Source organism: Staurois parvus, unplaced genomic scaffold (assembly GCF_062004578.1).
Source record: "Staurois parvus isolate SC_StPar_1 unplaced genomic scaffold, SC_StPar_1.0 ptg000347l, whole genome shotgun sequence".
Taxonomy (NCBI): domain Eukaryota; kingdom Metazoa; phylum Chordata; class Amphibia; order Anura; family Ranidae; genus Staurois; species Staurois parvus.
This window is the reverse complement of record NW_028318143.1, coordinates 5,701,571-5,722,315: the sequence shown is the minus strand read 5'-3', so window position 1 is coordinate 5,722,315 and position 20,745 is coordinate 5,701,571. Positions and strand designations below refer to the sequence as shown.

The 20,745-nt window shown below is 43.4% G+C and overlaps 1 protein-coding gene across 1 annotated transcript in view; it reads left to right on the top strand.

Moving 5' to 3' along the window:
• MCOLN2 (mucolipin TRP cation channel 2) overlaps positions 1-20,745 on the top strand; it is a 60,979-nt gene that overhangs the window by 11,409 nt on the left and 28,825 nt on the right. Inside the window, exons 2-6 of the mRNA XM_089684404.1 lie at positions 14,130-14,292; positions 15,815-15,988; positions 17,064-17,211; positions 19,771-19,864; positions 19,943-20,039. Of these exons, the coding sequence (XP_089540530.1) occupies positions 14,130-14,292; positions 15,815-15,988; positions 17,064-17,211; positions 19,771-19,864; positions 19,943-20,039 (676 nt within the window). The remainder of the gene's footprint in view (positions 1-14,129; positions 14,293-15,814; positions 15,989-17,063; positions 17,212-19,770; positions 19,865-19,942; positions 20,040-20,745) is intronic.

Here is a 20,745-nt window from a genome sequence, read left to right as displayed (position 1 = left end):
ATGACAGCTGTAAACCATGAAGTGACATTCAATGCTTGTACACACCTGCCATGATTTTAAAGTGTATTTGATTAACCAAATAAAGTTCAGCTGTTCTTGTTGGTCTTTCCTCACATTTTTGTAGTCGCATCCTACAGCAAAAGCCATAATCCACAGAGAGCTTCCAAAGCATCAAAGGGATCTCATTGTTAAAAGGTATCAGTGAGGAGAAGGGTACAAAAGAATTTCCAAGGCATGTTTGGCCATAATTCCAAAAAGATATGTTAGCGCAAAAACAACACTGTTCCTCACGAAAAGAACACCATACCCACAGTGAAGCATGGTGGTGGCAGCATCATGCTTTGGGGCTGTTTTCTTCAGCTGGAACTGGGGCCTTAGTCAAGGTAGAGGGAATTATGAACCATTCCAAATGCCAGTCAATATTGGCACAAAACCTTTAGGCTTCTGCTAGAAAACTGAACATAAAGAGGAAACTCATCTTTTCATCATAATGATTTAAAGCATACATCCAAATCAACAAGGGAATGGCTTCACAAGAAGAAGATTAAAGTTTTGGAATGGTTCAGCCAGAGCCCAGACCTGAATCCGATCGTAAATCTGTGGGGTGATCCAAAGAGGGTTGTGCACAGGAGATGTCTTCGCATTCTGACAGATTTGTATTTCAATAGTTTTTATTAGTTTTAAGCAGTATAAAACAGAGGCGACAAAACATGCCCCCACAGGGGCTATCAATTGCACCGATAAAATAAAAAACATAATAATAAAAGAAAAACAGTGCTCTAACTTCAACAAGGCAGAAGGTACGCCCACGCAGGGGCCTTCAATGGCACATAGGTTACAATGACGGTAATGAAATTCTAACTGCAATTAAAGGCAACTGTCAACTATCACCCAAAAAAAAAACTAACAGAAATGGAGAGAAAGAAAGAGAAGAGAAATAAGAGGAGAGAAAAAGAAAAAAAAGAGAAGAGGAGGCAGAGATCCAGGAGCGCCACCATCAAACGCCAATGCCTAACGCCAGTACATCCCCATACTAGCCAAAGGAAGCGTGGGAAAGGCATATTGCAACCATGGTTCCCATATTTTCGAGAATTTACATTGGGAGTCGTTACATATGCTCGACATCTGCTCATTAAGCATCATATTGGTCATACGATCCCGCACCCCCTGAAAAGGGACAAACGGACTCTTCCAGGCCTGAGCAATCGTTCTGGTGGCCGACAGAAACAAATAGGATGCCAGCTTCTGCTGATGAGCAAAGAGACCCGGTATGGGGCAATGAAGCAAGGCATACCGAGCATCCCGGCGTATGGATAGATGAAACAACGTGAAAAGGAGGCCAAATACACGAGACCAAAAACGGACCAGTCTCGGGCATGACCACCAGATATGCAAGACATCGCCACGATGGCCACAACCCCGGAAACATCGATCACTACAAGCGGGATTAGCCTGGGCCAAACGAGCCGGAACCCAATACCAACGAAACAATACCTTATAGGCTGCCTCCAGCGTGGTGGTATTGAATGAGCATTTAGCTATGAGTGACCAGGCCCTATTCCAGTCCTCCGGATCCACATCCACCCCCAAGTCACGCTCCCACTGAACAACATATGAAAGAGAAGTATGCAACGGGCGTCTGTTCAAGGCTGCATAAAGGAGGGAGATAAGGCCCGGGGCGCCCGGGCGCTGCTGACAAAGCTGTTCAAAGGCCGATTTCTGGTATGGAAAAGAAGAAGTGCTCCGCAGCGAGAGTAGCCAGTGCCGCAATTGAAGGTATCGAAAAAATTCCGCCGGGGGAACATCCCGGGACTCCCGAAGAAGATCCCAGGTAGGGAAGGACCGAGAAACCAAAAAGTGTCGTACCTGTGAAAACCCATGAGCCACCCACCAAGAGAAAGCCCTTGGGTGATCTAAACCCGGTGGGAAAAGAGGGTTGTTAACAATTGGAAGCAAAGGCAGAAAGGGTGACATCAGGCCACTGGAACAACGTACCGAGTCCCAGACTCGTAAGCCATGGAGCAACATCGGGCTCAGCGATATAGGGGGCAGGGGGAAGCCATAGAAGCGCCGACGGTTGGATAGGGGCACAGTTAGGTAGCTCCAGCAAGACCCAGAAAGGGACGTCAGAGGAAGCGTGCAACATAGACAGCGGGGCAATCTGGCTCGCCTGGTAATACTTAGTTACATTGGGCACCCCAAGGCCACCCTGGAGTCTATGAGCAAAGAGCGTATTTCTAGATACTCTGGGGTGCTTATTGGCCCAGATGAAACGCATAAGCTTCGCCTGAAGCAACCGAAGGAAATGAGGGGGAACCCGCACCGGGAGAGTACGAAAATAATATAACAATTTCGGCAGGACAGTCATTTTCACTGAATGAACCCGCCCTATCCAAGACAGGTGCGGAAATTGCCAGGAATGCAGAAGAGAAGATAAAGAACTAAGCAATGGGTAATAATTCGCAGCAAAGAGGGAGTCATAGGTGGGGGTCAAGCGGATGCCCAAATATTCAAGAGAGGAGGAAGCCCATTTATAAGGGAAGTAGGATTGAAGGCGTGAAACCAAATCGGAATCCAAAGTAATATTAAGAGCGACAGTCTTATCCAAGTTAATACGGAGACCCGAAATCAAAGAGAAGCGCTCAAGAACCTGTTGCAGATTAGGAAGCGTCGTCAGAGGCTTAGTAAGAGTCAAGAGGGCATCGTCCGCAAAAAGATTCAGCTTAAACTCCTGTCCCGCGTATGAAACCCCCGATATATTGCAATCGGTCCGGAGCGCTAAAGCCAGCGGTTCAAGCGCCAGTACAAAAAGCGCCGGGGACAAAGGGCAGCCCTGTCTCGTCCCTCGCCCAATAGGAAAGGGGTTTGAAAAATATCCAGCATATTTAACGGAGGCCGAAGGAGACGAATACAAGGCTTGAATCCAAGAAAGGATAGAATCCCCAAAACCCCAACGAGACAGCACAAACCGCAGATATTCCCAGGATAGTCAAAAGCTTTATATATGTCTAAGGACAGTAAGAATCCCGGGATTTTCCGCTGTTGCAGAAGATGTATAAGATGGACCACCTTACGAACGTTATCACCCGCCTGCCTCCCAGGGATAAACCCCACTTGGTCCCTGTGGACCAGGCTACGCAAATAGTTATTGATGCGAGAGCTAAGAATCTTGCCCAATATCTTCAGGTCTTCATTAAGAAGAGAAATGGGCCGAAAGGCTTGCGGTTCCTGTACATCCTCGTTCGTCTTAGGAATCATGGCTATATGTGCTCTAAGCGCGTCCGGGGAGGGCAAGGAGCCCTGTCGTAACTCATTGAAATAGGCAGCCAAGAAGGGTGCCAATAGGACCGAGAATTTCTTATAATAGAGACCGGAGTAGCCATCAGGACCCGGGGCCGCGGTGGACCTCAAAGATTTGATGGCTTGGAGCACTTCCGGTACGGTAACACAGGCATTGAGGGCCACCTGTGCCGCCTCGGATAATCCCGGAAGACGAAGATCTTGAAAAAATGCCTCTGCCTGAGACACAGGGAAGGGATCAGGCGTAGTGTAAAGGCGCGAAAGGAAGTCCGAAAATCGGGAAACAATCTGCCGGGGATTAGAAGTACATCCACCTGTGGGAAGTCGCAGTCGGATTGGTTTATGGGGTTTCCCCACGGAATTGAGCTTCCTAGCCAGCATCGGGCCCGGTTTATTAGCACAGGAATAAAATTTGTGTTTGGTCCAACGCAGAGCCCGTTCCGCCTCCGAAGAGGCAAGTAAGTCTAATTCGGTCGCCAAAGCGTCCCGAGCGCGTTTATGGGCTGCGGATGGAGACGACTTCCAGCGCGCATCCGCAGAAGCCAGGAGAGAATGAAGCTCCAAAAGTCGGCGCTCCCGCTCCCGCTTCCGGACCGCCGCCAGCTGTATAACATGACCCCGCATCGTGGCCTTATGCGCTTCCCAGAGGGGCACTGCCGAGGAGACCGATCCCGAGTTTTCCGTGAAGTATGTACGTAAGAAAAATTCTATTTGTGCATTCTGACAGATTTGGAGCGTTTTTGCAAGGAAGAGCGGGCAAATATTGCCAAGTCAAGATGTGCCATGCTGATACTTGTACCCAAAAAGACTGAGTGCTGGAACCACAGCAAAAGGTGCTTCAACAAAGTATTAGTTTAAGGGTGTGCACACTTATGCAACCAGATTATTTTAGTTTTTTATTTTTACTTCCCTCTACCTAAAAGATTTCAGTATTGTTGTTCAACTGAGTTGTAAAGTTTATAGGTTACATTAAAGGTGGAAAAAGTTCTAAAAATGATTTATCTTTCTCTCATGTTTTTACATCGCAGAAACCTGACATTTTAACGGGTGTGTAGACTTTTTATATCCACTGTAACCTGCAGTTCCCTTCAAAAACCCCTGTACCAGTTGGGTCCGTCACAAATGTTTTTTTTTTTTCTTTTTTGAATCCAGTAATTTTTATTCAGGTTTTTTTTGCATTTTTAAACAAACAAAACCGCAGACGAGAGACAAAAAAAAGACTCCCTCATATACATGATTCTCAAAGCCAGTGTGGTCAGACACATCAATAACACTCTTATCCTATCTTTCCATTGCAGGCAAAACTTTGAGACCTTTCAGTATAGTTGACACAGTATCTGACCTAACATGCCTAACTCTCCTCAACTGTCCCCAGAGATCATGATGAGGATGCTGAATCATTAGACTCCAACTAAACAGACCATATTTTCCTAAATTTTTTTCAGACAGTTCTTGCGCTTGTAAGTCAGTTCCTCCCTCCTCAAATTAAAATTGAGAGCATCGCGCCATTGACTATAAGTTGGTGGCGTAGGGGAGATCCACTCTTTAAGGATATGTTTATGGGCTAAATATAGGGATCTAATCCATAATAAGTGCATCTTGGCAAGAAGGATGTCCTCAGAAATAATGCTCAGTAGTGCAATTTTGGGGTCCATCTGCACCTTCATGGAACAGATGGAATACTCCCTGGCAGTATTCCCGAGTGTAGCTCGGGGTAAAGTTTCAGTACCAGAAGCGGTAACCCCGAGCTACACTCGGGCTTACCATGCGGCGCTGCTCGGGGATTCCCTACAGCGCTTACCTTGTCCTTCGCTCCCGCGATGCGTCCCGTGCAGCGTCCCCGGCCATCTCCTCCGGTCGATGCCGGCATCTGGCTTCCTTGTTCCGGTCCCTGTGACGTCGGGACGTACGGGTGCCGGAACCGGCGGCAAATTTTAAAATTTAAAAAAAATGACTTTTTTTTTTTTTTTTTTTTTAAAACTATTATTTCATAGCAAAACATTCCTGTATCAAAGCATTTCACATACATTTTGTCCCTACTGCTTTGTCCTGTGCCCTGCCTGCATTTTGACTGTTCTTTCTGCCTGGAAACTTAGAAAAGTCCATGGCGTCCAAAAAGTGTCCCTTTAGATCAAAAGCGGTTTTAGACCAGCTAGAGAACAGCGATAGTAAATCAGAACCACTTGCAGAATTGAGTGATAATGATTCGTGGGGAAATTCATCATCAGACACTGAAAATGATTTTGCGATTTTGCGACTTTGCTCAGTGATGTGCGAACTTGGCGCTATATTTCAACTTTCAGTGTTTTTGGTTTGATTATATTATTGAATTAAATTTATTATATTATTTTTTATGATTATTTATTAAATTATAATTTATGATTTTGTGTTTCAAGTTTTATCATACCCAGGATGTTTACTAGACTCTTGTTCGGACAGATTTCAGGGAGTTATTCCTAAATTACAGGCCTACAATAAAAAAAATACATATTTCCATGCCAAAAAATGGTACCGCTTTTGGTACAAAATTCCTGACATAATCCTACCGCCAGGGAGGTTAAATACAGAGGACCGGTAATGGTGAAGTTTAGGGCAGCGCCAAAACATATGGATAAGTTTAGCATTGTCTAAATGACATCTAGAGCATAATGGAGATTCTATCCCCCCCCCCCTCAGGATAATCTCCATTATGCTCTAGATGTCATTTAGACAATGCTAAACTTATCCATATGTTTTGGCGTTGCAGTTTTTGCGGGGTATAATGCACCCTATGAATTATAAACAGTTGTGTCAGGCATTGTGATGGGGATAAATATACTTGATTTAAATGCCTGAGTCCATTCCTCATCCTCTATCACTTCAAGATCTTGCCGCCACTGCAGTAAACTGTTCATCTGGGAGCGAGCAGTAATAGATGTTTGTAGGGTGGAGTACAGATCCCCTATGAGACCCCTCTTTGGGCAAGACGTGGATACCGCCATAGTCAATGGTATGGAAGGTTTATATTTAAATAGGATTGTCACAGCTTGGCATTGTAAAGCATGGTGTAAATGGAGATATTGGAAAAAAAACTTTATTAGGTATATGATATCGTTCTACCAGTGCTCTAAAGGTGATTAAAACATCCTTATTATACAATTGATGGAGAAACTGGAGCCAGTCCTTTTACAAAGATCAAAGCCTTCACGTTTTGCCACTTCCGATAACTGGGCATTATTCCATATAGGCATATATTGAGTGTATCCCTCATGCATGGTTATGGTATGGACACAGTCCCATACCTTATGACTTAAGTTTAAAAGTAGGAAAGGAACGTTTTTGATAAAAATGATGAGAGACTAACAATTGTACCAGTGGGGCATTAATAAATTGAGAAAGAATACACTGGATTGGGTCAGAGGGATCTAGCTTATTCCACTCATACCAATGTTGCATCTGCGATGCTATAAGGTATACTCTGGCATTAGGTACAGCCAACCCCCCCCCCCCCCATCCTTGAGCATTTGTAATGTGGAAATCTGTATTCTGGGATGTCTGTGTTTCCAGATAAGATCCCTAAAAAAGGATTCCATTTTTTTAAAAAAGGGCTGCGGAAGTCACAATGTGTAGGAGCTGAGGCATCCAAACCATCTTTAAGCGGAGTTCTTCTCACCCTGTCAAAAAATAAAAGTCAGCAGCTACAAAAACTGTAGCTGCTGACTTTTAAAAAACAGCCACCTACCTGTCCCTCGGTCCTGCGTTGTGTCCCCCTCAGCCCGTTTCACCGGCTGTCCTGAATTCCAGACGCCGGCATCTTCAGTGTGGGCACCCGGCTGTGACTGCTTGCGGCTTCACAGCCGGGTACACACTGCGCATGCGCGAGTAGCGCTGCGCTTCATGAATGGTCCTGTAGTCTTCTGAGACCTGTCATGTGTCCCAAAAGACTACGGGGAGGGAGGGAGGACACCTTCCGGCCGCCTAGGCAATCGGACCGGAAGTGGGAGCGGGTACCTGTCAAATTCGGGTACCTGCGCTCCCCGCCCCCCCAAAGGTGCCAATCAATTAATGGGGAGCGGGGGAGCAGTCCTTAAAGCAGAACTTCCCTTTTTGGGTAGAGCTCCGCTTTAACTAAATTAGCCCTACCAATGATCGTTTAGAGGCAATTTACTCCACTTTCTGCCTGTTTGTTTTAACCTATGGAGTAAGGGTTCCAAATTTATGCTCCACTGTCAAGGTCCTACCTTTTCCCAGAGGTTATGTTTCTCCTTGTGCTGGCATCCATGTTGGGTTTCTGCAGAGCATGGTGAGAATCTTTTATGCCTTCTGGTCTCTGAGGTCCATCCCCCAGAGGGGTGTGGCTGATGACATATAAGCCTGTGGTCCGCACATGCCCTTTGCACTTGTGTCTTTGTGTTGCTATAACTCTGTTCTGACTCTCGTGACTCTCCTGGAATCTGACTCGGCTTGTGACCTGACCATTCTTTGTGTTCTCCTGTGATCTGACCCTCTGTTGCTGAACTCGACCCGTGATTCTCGTCTGCTGTCCTGTACCGTTTTGTCCCGTTGTCGACCCGGCCTGCCCGACTGCTCTATTGTCTTTTCCACTAGCTACACGCCATTGGCGGCGGCCATTACCGCAACTGAGGTGTCTCGGGGGGCCGCGACCTGGTTCCTGGCTGCGTCAAGTTCATCCCCACCATCAGGGGCCCTGGTGAAGGGCAGCCTGGGACTTAGACTCCGCGCCCTGGGGGACTTTGGTCTGTGGGTGGTGGTTGTCGCCAGCCAGTGCGTTACATTGTTTAGGCCTGCCTGTCCGTTCCTCAGCTCCTGCCCTGACATCCACGTAATCAGTCATCTGAGGGGTGACCAAAACTTCTAAATATTTGAGAGGACACAACTGATATCTGCCTAGCAATTGGGGGTAGGTCTGATACTGTAGAAGGGGGTCTAGCGGTAAAAGAACTGACTTGTCCCAGTTAATAGTAAAAGCCTGAAAACGAACCATATGTATTGATGAGGGTCATTACTTCAATTAAAGAGCCGAGGAAGTGTCTCCCAGAAACAATAAGGTGTCATCAGCATATAACGCGATTTTGTCCTCCCCCGTAGACCTTTTTAAATCCTATGATATTAGAGGATCGATGTATTGCTGCTGTCTAGGCTTCCAAAGCCAACATCAAGTGGTGGGGAGATAATGGACAACCCTGTCTCATACCCAGTGGTGTATTTAGGTTTTGCCCTAGGCAACACAAAAATCGACTGCCCCCCTGAAAAATGCCGCCTCATGGTAAATACGCCCCTGCTACCCACCAAGTATATATTTCCCCCCCTGCTTCAGTATAGACCCATCCCTCTCTCAGCTCTCAGTACAGATCCCCATCCACTTGTGCTAGTGGGGGGGGGGGGTCAGATATTTGCTGGGGGGGGGCGACTTGTGCTTTTGTGTGGGGTTGGATTTCAAATCCAAAACCAACTTCTAGCATAGATCTTCTCCCCTTCCAAGGTACCCCCCAACACATATCCTCTTAACCCCCCCCCCCCCCCATCACTCTTTTTTTTTTTTTTTCCCAACTCCCCACCCCCTTCCCAGTCACTGTCCACCTTCTCCCCTTCTCTACACAGGAACAATATAAGAAAATTGGTACAGACTTCAGATCAGCACAGACATGCACAGCGGTGTCTCTCCTCCTATGTACATGTAGACAGTGGAGGAGGGGAGGCGACTTCGGTGTGCTCTGCTGGGGACAGAGCTGCAGGTTCGCTTTTGCGGTGTCCGCTGTGGTGCCCCTGCCGATGGACCCTGCTTCAGTCCGCCTCACCATAGCAATGCCACTGCACACACAATGAGCAGAGCTGAGCGCCGACTGCTCCCAGTCCCAGCACTCCAATCAGTCGAGGCTTCTTCCTCATCCGGCCACTCAGTTCCTGCTCTCTGTTGGCTATGATCTGGCTGTGTGTGCCCTGCAGATAACGGCTCCTGTGTCACTTCTGCTGCCCTAGGCAAATGCCTTGTTTGCCTCACGGTAAATACGCCCCTGCTTGTACCTCCTATATACATCAGTATTGGTGTTCAGTAGAGGTATATTCTTCAGCCAGTAGATGGCCATGTTTATACGTTTGTAGCTGCATCTGTGGTTAAACTCCTGTCTTTTTTTTTTTTTTTTTTTTTTTATTAAATAAAGTTCCTGTTGGCAGAAAAGCAGCAGATAAACGCATGCGGACTGTGCGGAGTCTGTTCTGTAGGGCTATACACAGAATCTCTAACAGCCCCCTCTATACATCTGGCACTGGACAGGTGCAACAGCAAACACCCTCCATTCCTTGTAAATTGACTACCAATGCTCTCAATCATTTTTGCTAGTTATGCCAAAGAATGAATGTAAACAACTGCAGAGTAAGTTTAAAAATAATCCAAAGCTGCTCTGCTAGTCTGTTAGACAAATACAATATATAGAGAGCTGACCGGGAAGACCATGAAAGCGTACAATGATTGCCAGGAAGACAAACTAAATTGTATATGCAGAATATCCGGGTTGGTGTGTTCATATATACTGCAGCTTACCCTTTGCACAGAATGTAATCTTACATGTTCTTCTGCCAACCCTTTGGCCCTGTGAGGTTGTTTGTTCCTACCCATAGTCATAAAATGGGCATGGCTGAGAAGCAGCTGTATCTGCTGTGCAAATACCTGGACTCTTACAGACGGAGAACACTCCATGGATTTCTCCTAACGATCCTCTTCCCGATTCCCAATCCTGACGATGGACTTGTTGTTTGTTGAGTAAGTGTAAAGGTGGTGTTCTTTCTTTTTTCTGCTTTCTTTTTCTTCTTTCTTTCTTCCATCTTCTTTTTCTTTTTCTTCTTTCGTTCTTTCTTTCCTTTCTTTTCTTTCCTTCCTTTTTTCCTTTTTCCCTTTCCCTTTTCTATTGTACATTCACATCAGACCCTAACGGAGCGTACAATCTAAGGTCCCTAACGCACATTCATACATACACATACTAGGGCCAGTTTAGACAGGATTCAATTAACCTACCAGCATGTCTTTGGAGTTTGGGAGGAAGCCGGAGTACTTGGAGGAAACCCACACAGTCACAGGGAGAACATGCAAACTCCAGACAGGTGGTGCCATGGCTGGGATTAAAACCAATGACCCCAGTACTGCCAGGCAGAAGTGCTAACCATTTAGCCAGTATTGATATGGTAATCCAATTAGTTATTCAACATTACTAAAATGATTGAATCAAATAATCATAAACCACAGACCTCACATTTTTATATATATAATCTCAATCTCTCTATATATCAATTTATCTTTTTATTTTTTGAAGCTCTTGATCAATTTTGGCAACTTGATTGGCCATGGCTGAATTTTCTTGACTCTAAGAATATCTGCATGTGTGTTAGAAAACAAATCACATGAACAATTGATTAAATGATTGTTTAATCCGTTTGCATTTTCTTTTCCTTTTTTTTTTTTTTTTTTTTTTTCTTTTTCCCAATGGTTTTTATTAATTTTAAACATATTTAAACAAAGAGAGACATAAGCAAAAGGTACGCCCATGCAGGGGCTATCAATGGTTTGCATTTTCAATCAATACTGTACGCATTGCATTGTATGATTTTTTTTTTTTTTTTTTTTTTTAATTCAACAAATTGCTTGTTTTTGATCATTCATACCTAGATTGATCACCAATCGATACGTGTATGGCCACCATATGTCTGAATGTATATAAGGATTTGATGCTGCCAAATTGCAGGGTAATGGCCATGAAAAGCTGGTTGCAAATTGGCAGCAATAGGAATGCTAAGAAAGCAGAATACTCACCTGCTGCTACAGCGTAGACTTATCAATGGCAAGTAAGATTTTGAAGAAGTTTCGGTCTGCCAGGTTTCTACGCCATGGGAACCGGTCAGTGGTTGCTTCAAGGATCCTGCTGCTGTTGATTTGCTGCTAACCGGATCACAAAAGTGACATGGCCGTTAAAGTGATATTTATTATGCTCTTTCAATAGCTGATTTAAGCCCTTCCTTACTATGCTGCTTCTTTACTTTAATGCTTGTCTATGTTCCATGTTTAAGCTGGTGTCATGACTTCTGCCCCAGCTTTCCTTTTTCAGGTGGCTCCCTTCTCTTGCAGTGTTTTATGGAGCAACCCTTGCATATCGGAACTAGATGTTGCACTACACTGTGTGCATCAATAGAAGCACACAGCCAAGCATGTCAATGCACTCTACTGCATTGTTCACTGTTAACTCTTTCCTGTGATGACCAGAAGTTCCAGGAAGCAGCACTGAGAGACAGAGTCAGCAGCAATGAAAGTGTAGAAAAAGCCTTATAGTTGTAATGGCATACATGTTGCAAATTCCACAGGGTCACTTCCCTCCTGACAGTCTCTCTGACTGTGTTGTCTCCATCTCCTGGATGCTTGGCTCTTTCTAGCCTTTAGTCATAGCGCCCTGCTGCACGGCCCACCTCTGGCCTATGGATTGGGGTTCTCCTGACACCTCGATAGGAGCCAACCTGACTCCTGGAACTGAGACCTCTGTCTCTTGGCTTCTGGCTGTCCTCTGTACCCTCGATGACACCTTCCGTCTCCCCCATTGGGAGCTCTGAGCCATCCTCAGAGTATTTAACACCTCACACCTGTGTACTCCATATTGCCGGTGTTTTGCAAAATCTGGACCCAGGATTGGATGTTCCGACCCAGAGCTGCAGAATCCAGAGACAGCCAAAGCCTCAACTTTCTCTTCCCAGAAATGCTAATCTGGAATGTTGCGAAACCTGTAATTGAGATAGATAGATAGATAGATAGATAGATAGAGAGATATATATATATATATATATATATATATAAAAAATGTTGTGACAGTGTGGTGATCTGTCACGATATAAAAAGGATATTTCACCTGGGATTCTCAACAAGGCAGGTTGAGGGGCTCCAGGGTACTTGTTTGATGGTCAGGTGTGCATGGCTGTCTTCTAGAGTCAGGTCCAGGATTCTGGGCTCCACCACGGCAGACAGGAGGTCAATTCCCAGGAGTCAGGAGGGCTCCACCTGGAGAGGTGGAAGCCAGAGCAGCAAGAGGCTGCTAGCTGTGTGCTAAAAGCCATTTTTGAAGGAGTCTGTAGGAGATAGCTGTGAGCCTAAAGTGGAAGGCCAGAGCGGCAGAAATGTGTGTACAAGCCAGGAGGCTGATTATTTATTTCATTTGTTTGATGGTGGATACCCCTGCGTGGGAAGCATGTTGTGGAACTTTCTTTTAAATAAAATTGGGCTAAAAGGCCTTTAAAAAAGAATAAAGCGAGTGGCTGTATGCTGGAAAAACTCTACCATTTGATGCTAGTTCTCACAAAATACACATACACACACACACACACACACACACACACACACACACACGTATTAGATCCCCTGCTGATTTTGAATATTTGCCCACTCACAAAGAAATGATCAGTCTAATAATCGAATGGTAGGTGTATTGTAACACTGAGAGACAGAATAGCAACAAAAAATTCAAAAGAAATGCATGTCTAACAAATTATGCACTGATTTGCATGTTCATGAGGGAAATAAGTATTTGATCCCCTTCACAAAACATGACTTAGTACTTGGCGGCAAATCCCTTGTTGGCAATCACAGAGGTCAGACGTTTCCTGTACTTGGTCACCAGGTTTGCACACATCTCAGGAGGGATTTTGGTCCATTCCTCTTGGCAGATCCTCTCCAAGTCTTTAAGGTTTGGTGGCTGACGTTTGGCAACTCGAATTTTCAGCTCCCTCCACAGATTTTCAATCAGATTAAGGTCTGGAGACTGGCTAGGCCACTCCAGGACCCTAATGTGCTTCTTCTTGAGCCACTCCTTTGTTGCCTTGGCCATGTGTTTGGGGTCATTGTCATGCTGGAACACCCATCCACGACCCATTATCAATGCCCTGGCTGAGGGAAGTAGCAGAAAAACACCCCAAAGCAGAATATTTCCACCACCATGTTTGACAGTTGGGATGGTGTTCTTGGGGTCATAGGCAGCATTCCTCCTCCTCCAAACACGGCAAGTTGATTTGATGCCAAAGAGCTCGATTTTGGTCTCATCTGACCACAACACTTTCAACTAGTCGTCCTCTGCATCATTCAGATGTTCAGTGGCAAACTTCAGACGGACCTGGACATGTGCTTTCTTGAGCAGAGGGACCTTGCGGGCTCTGCAGGATTTCAATCCTTGTCGGCGTAGTGTGTTACCAATTATTTTCTTGGTGACTGTGGTCCCAGCTACCTGGAGATCATTGACAAGATCCTCACGTGTAGTTCTGGGATGATTCCTCACTGTTCTCATGATCATTGACATTCTCAGTTGTACAAAACACCTACCATTCAATTTTTAGACTGATCATATCTATGTGAGTGGGCAAACATTAACAATCAGCAGGGGATCAAAGGGATCACCTTCAGTGTGTGTGATAGATAGATAGAGAGATATATATATATATATATATATATATATATATATATATTAGTGTGTGTGTATATGTATGTATGTATGTGTATATATATGTGTGTATATATATATTTTATTGAAGGGTGATGATCATATGAAGCCATTTATTATCAATTAGTTGTTTGGCTTTTTTTTTTTTTTAAATCCTAATGATAACAGAAATCACCCAAATGGCCCGGATTGTTATACACACTGGGTTATGGGGCGTTGTGAGAGGATCACCAGGTCGACAGGAAACAGCCTGAAAAGAAAAATAAAGTACTGTAGATCACTATAGGTTTGCTTTACATGGTGATTTTTGATAGTTTTTGACTATTGCTTTTGTTGTTCATAGTATTATATATATATTTTTTGCAGAGTTTCTTCTATGGAGCAGGATGAGTTGGAGAGGGAAGGTATAAAGTTAAAGGAAGATCTGAAGTTCTATTTTATGAGCCCATGTGACAAGTACAGGGCTCGGCGCCAGATACCCTGGAAACTCGCCCTGCAGGTTCTCAAAATTGCTATGGTGACAACACAGGTGATAAAGTGAATTCTTTATTCCTTTTTGGGGTAATTTTTAATTACTTACAACCAGCAAAATTGTCAGCAGACTCCTGCACTGAAAAAATGTCTTTGGGAGTAAAAATAATTAATATCAATACATTGTTTTAAATAGTCATAAAAATATATATTTTAAATCAAATTTTTATTTTGTCGAAATACCATGATTTCTGTCCGTCAGAGGCTGTGTCGCACCCCTCCAGCCTGTGTCTTAGAATAAGAGGGAGGTGCTTCTTCCATTAATCTACATGTAATATCCCACCCTCATTGTGTGTAGCTGGTTAGTGGGCATGCAGGAGGAGGGAATGGACTGCCATTTACCACTGTGTATACACCCACATGTGTGACTCTATTGGCACATGGGTTGCTCAGATGTGATAGGGAGGAAATGTTCAATAGAAACTCACTGAAAACTGAGCATGTGCGGAGTTGCCTCTACCGCTGCAAGATCTCTAGTTGAATTGGGGACATGAACAGAAGGTAGAGATGGAGAACAACAGAATCAACCAGGTTTTCTGCATAACACAGAAAGCTAATCTTATAGTGACTGAGGGAGTATGAACATCATATAACAGCATTTATTGATGTTTTTTTATGATGTGGGTTTAGTAACATTTTAAGAGTGTGTTTTATGAAAATTTGTGTCTGTTCAACCAAAAGCGCATCTGTGAGGTTAGGTATTGATGATGGATGAGAAGGCCTGTCTCACAATTGGCATTGCAATTCATCATAAAGGTGTTTTAGTAAGGTTGAGTTCATAGCTTCAACCCAAGTGCCTCCACCACAAATTCGACAAACAATGTTTTTATGAAGCTGGCTTTGTGCACAGGGGCACAGTCATGCTGGAATGGAAAAGTGTTTTCCAAACTGTTGTCAGAAAATTGGAAGGGTTGTTAATAAAAATAAAATGTCTTTGTATGCTGTAGCATTAACAGTACCCTTCACTGGAAATGCCTAAAACAGGTCGAACCCCCTGAATAGTGGCACTCCTAAAATCCTCAACTCTTCTACAACTTGAAAACTCTGGTCCACCTTTATCCCAGTAGCCAACAATGTAATGTGGGAATTTCCAATATTTGTTTATTTATTGCAGGTACTTTCATAGCGCCGTCAATTTACTCAGCGCTTTACATATATAATGTCCATTCTTATCAGTCCCTAACCCTCAAGGGGTGTACAATCTAAGGTCCCTAACTTACATTCTTGCATACACATACTAGGGCCAATTTAGACAAGAGCCAATTAACCTACCAGCATGTCTTTGGAGTGTGGGAGTAAACCGGAGTACCCGGAGGAAACCCACGCAAGCTCAGGGAGAACATGCAGACTCCAAGCAGGTGGTGCTGTGGTTGGGATTTGAACCAGCAACCCAATAGTAAGGGACCCCATTGCTCTCTGGGACTAAAAGCTCTGAGCTTGAGCACATTTGTGGTCTTTATAGTGTGTTTTCACCTCTGCTGCATTTACATTCCTTTCAGTTACTTGGTTTCTTTTTTCAGCTGGTCCTGTTTGGGTTGAGCAACCAACTTGTAGTTTCCTTCAAGGAAGAGAATACAATGGCCTTCAAACACTTGTTTCTTAAAGAATACACCGGCATAGATGAAGATGACTACAGTCTCACTGTGTACACACAAGAAGATTTCTACAGCAGTATATTTTATGCGATTGACCAGGTAAAGTGTGACATATAATACTACTTGCCTATTAGAGGTGTAAATTGACATTTATAGTTCATTAACAAGGCTTCTGTCTTACAATGTTAAACATTCTTGACAATATTAGACATTTGTGCCCTGGGCCCCCAAATTTATAGGTAGAAGGGGTCTCATCAGAGCTGGAAAGAAGGAGGGTTGCAAGTAATGTAGATGAAAGCAGACCCATAGGCTTTCCGTACGCTGGTAGATCTTGAAAGTACATTCAACAGAGACTGAGAAATATTGTTTTGAAAGTACTTCTTCAAAAATTTGTATGCTTTTAACATTTGATTTTGGTATGAATGGAATGAAAATCACATATACTGTTAGAAATTTGTTCGATTTGAAAAATAATTTTTTTTTTCTTTCTGCTTGAATTTTCTTGTCACTGCAGTTGAAAATTATTAACCCCAATAAGAATAAGAAATTGAGCAAATGTTCAGAAAATGAACATTTTCAAGCAAAATACTACTTGTGTATAGCTAGCTTTATGAAACATTTATGAATGTTCTATTCATAAAGGAGTTCAAAGTACAAAGCTGTAAAGATGATTAAAAAAACAAACAAACTAGACATCATTCCAGCATTGTAGATAATGGACCAATAAACTGGAGTGTGCCTTTACTGGAACTTTTTGAATATTGATATTTGCATAGTCCTCTCCTTCTGCCTCCCTCAGTTCTGTTTTGCTGAGGTCAAGCAGTTCAGTGAGGGATGGGTTTGCCTAGACCCAGAATTTGGAATTTATAAGGGAATTGTGTTTGTGCTTTGACTTTGCAACAGTAAAGGTATTATCTGGCACTTTATGTTGCCTGCTGTCTGGCTGTATACAGTATTTGCTGTAAATATTGCTTCACTGAATTGGGTCCATTGGCATATGTAATTTCAGAATGTCAATGGTTGATTTTTTTTTATCTCCTTAAACTAATCACCAGTTTTTTCTGAGGGGCCAGATTTATGATCCTTCTTTTAGTTTTCTTGTACAAACTTTTTTTTGTTTGCAAAGTGGGCTCTAATGGTGATGGTCTTTTAATTCCTGTCTGTCTTTTGATAGTACCGTCACATTGGTAATCTTTCACTTGGCACAGTCAGCTATGACAATGAGAAGAGGAAAGGGCTGAAGATCTGTAAGCAGCATTATCACAGGGGGTCCATCTATCCATCCAATGACACCTTCTATATAGACCCCACTGTGGATACAGGTATTTTTTGCTAGTTTACTGGTGTCCTTATGCCTTCCCACTTGACCTGATCTTCATCATCAATGACATGTCCCTTCATTTCTGTCCTTTGAATAAAAAACAGTAAGTGGAAATATTATCAAAATTATTATTGTTATATGGAGAAAGATACACTAACCAGGCACTTTATTAGGTACACCTTGCTACTATGTTTGAGCCCCCTTTTGTCTTCAGAACTGCCTTAATTCTTCATGGCATAGATTCAACAAGGTGTTGAAATCATGCCTATGATTTTGGTCCATATTGACAAGATAGCATCACACAGTTGCTGCAGATTTGTCGGCTGCACATCCATGATGCGAATCTCCAGTTCCACCGCAACCCAAAGGTGCTCTATTGAATTGAGATCTGGTGACTGTGGAGGCCATTGGAGTAGAGTGAGCTCATTGTCATATTCAAGAAACCAGTTTGAGATGATTTGAGCTTTGTGACATGGTGCATTATCCTGCTGGTAGGAGCCATCAGAAGATGTGTACACTGTAGTCATAAAGGGATGGACATGGTCAGCAACAATACTCAGGTACGCCATGGTGTTTAAACGATGCTCAATTGGTACTAAGGGGCCCAAAGCGAGCCAAGAAAATATCCCCCCCACACCATTACACCACCAGCCTGAACCGTTGATACAAGGCAGGATGGATCCATGCTTTCGTGTTGTTTATGCCAAATTCTGACCCTACCATCTGAGTGTCGCAGCCGAAATCGAGACTCATCAGACCAGGTAACATTTTTCCAACATTCTATTGTCCAATTTTGTTGAGCCTGTCAGAATTGTAGCCTCTGTTTGCTGTTCTTGGCTGACAGGAGTAGCACCCAGTTTGGTCTTCTGCTGCTGTAGCCCATCAGCTTCAAGGTGTTGTGCATTCAGAGATGGTATTCTGCATCCCTTGGTTGTAACGAATGGTTATTTGAGTTACTGTTGCCTTTCTATCATCTCAAACCAATCTGCCCATTCTCCTCTGACCTCTGTCATCAGCGCGGCATTTTCGTCCACACAACTGCCGCTCACTTTTCTCTTTTTCGGACCATTCTCTGTAAACCCTAGAGATGGTTGTGCATGAAAATCCCAGTAGATCAGCAGTTTTTGAAATACTTAGACTGGCCTATCTGGCACCAACAACCATGCCACATTCAAAGTTACTTAAATCTCCTTTCTTCCCCATTCTGTTGCTCGGTTTTAACTTCAGCAAGTTGTCTTCACCACATCTAGATGCCTAAATGCATTGAGTTGCTACCATGTGATTGGCTGATTAGCAATTTGTGTTACCAAGCAATTGAACAGGTGTACCTAATAAAGTAGCCGGTGAGTGTAGGTAGACTCCTTGATACCGAGACATGTAACTTTTGTGTTTTGACCTTGACCTATTGCACTTTTGTGAAGTTTGTGCATGCGCACCCTGCCCTCTTATCGATTTGTTCTTATTTATGAGAAATATCCTTAATGTATGAATGTCAGTATGTTTCCTATTTTTTTTTTTTTTTTTCTTTTTTACTTTTTTTTTTTTTTTAATTTCTGGAAGTGTTAGGCATCTTATTTTGACATGTATGGAATATGAACATGACACTTTATCTTTTGGGTTCCTTACTATACTGTACATTGTAGTGACCCATTTGCTGTATGCCTTCTTTCCCACCTGTGCCTTTTTTTTGTTGTATCTTTGAAAAAAGGTTATAAAATGACCCTTTAAAAAAAATTAGGGGAAACCTTTTACAGTAAGAACAGGTGTCCCCAATGGAAGGTATCCTCTCTTCTCCTGTTCCAGCGACAGCTGTGCTGTTTTGTATTCCTCTTTACTTTTCTTATCTACTGAAAATGACTAAAGGCAAATGAGAGGAAATCGCCCAAGTGGGGACCAAGACTTTGACAGACGATCTAACTCTAACTAAAAAAGGCTAGAATTTTTTTAATCTGACACAGCTTTTTTTTTACTGCAGCCTGACCTTCGAAATGCCTACACACAAACATTCCCATGCATGGAAGAACCCAGAACGTTGTTTGGTGCAGTGAAAATTTAATTCAAGTTTATTGAATGTATATACATGCCACTTAAACAGAAAAAGGCACTAGACTGTTTACATTTCATGTATATAATATATATCATTTTGATAATCTATGGAAAGAAACTATTTAACATATGACCTACCCATCAAAAATGCCAGCCAAACCCACTTATGTAACCCTCTAGGCATCCAAACTCCTGTGAATTTCTAGAAGATAATCTTATCTCTTACTAACAATAAGTTAGCTGGGTATGGGAAAAACCAGCATTTCCCATGCTTAATACCATAAACAATCAACATCTCTTACACATCCACACATTTCTGTTTGACCCTCTACCAAGCTGTAGGAGCTGAGGGAAGCAAGACTATAACTACTGCCAGTCTTATAACCTGGCTGAAGCCACATTCAGATTCTCCATCAATATACACGGTGTACCTGCCAATACCCAGGCTGCCTCCTCTTTGTACATTGTGTATCTACCTTCCTTTCTGTGTTCTGATGTTCTTCTGTGGTTTTAGAATGTCTACACATATCCCAAGAGATACTGATGACCAACGAATCTTATAACTTGCTGCTGGCCAACTCCTCCTTCTTCAACCTGGAGTTCTACAGGTAATGAGTCTGTGCCTCTTCTTGCTGAAGCTCCTTTATATCCTTTATCAATAGTATAAAATCTCTCCTTTATTGCAGGCTTATTAAAGTGGAGATCTCCTTCAAGCTGAAAGGCATTGAACTTCAAACCATACGGGTCCGTGAGCTACCAGACTGCTATGTGTTTCACAACAAGGCAAGTCTCGAGAGTAATTTTGACATGGAAGCTTGGTGTAATATGAAAATGCTATGTATTTAAAGTAGTATGCTGTGGCATTTTAAAGGTTTGAACACCCCAGTCAAATTGTGCATTCTGCTGGTTTTCGAAGTTAAGTGACCACAACTTTTTTTCTTTAGAATTGAATTGAGTGGAGAGTGGTTTGAATTCCTGTGGTCCCCCCTCTGAACCATTGTGGTCTCAGAAATGTCTCCTACCGTGGGATTTCTACCAAGTGTGTTTGTTCCCAGCACAGTGGACCTTTTCCCTTTACCATTCCACAAAAATACCTCCTTGATGGCTTGTGTCGTTGGTCCCAAACATCTTGTGGTGTTGGGAAACTGTAGCATGTTTACAGGTACACTTTGATGGTGTCCCATACCTGGATAGTGAGCCTGACGTGAAGAGGCAGGCCTCCCGTACAACTCCGGCTCCAGGACCGCTGATGGTGAGACAGCGGTTGCAGGGGCACGGTGGGGTATGAATGTGATCAGTCCACTAATAGCTGATGAGCTGATGAGTTGTAGGCAGGGAGCAGGGTTCTGATGTAGCTGGATGGATGGATACTCAAGAGCTGCGTGCTGAGGATGCAGGGTCAGACGAGCTGGGTTCGGTATCGGTCAGGCAGATCAGGCTTAAGCAACAGGAGGAAGAGTAGTCAGGTCAGCAATGGAAGATCAGACAG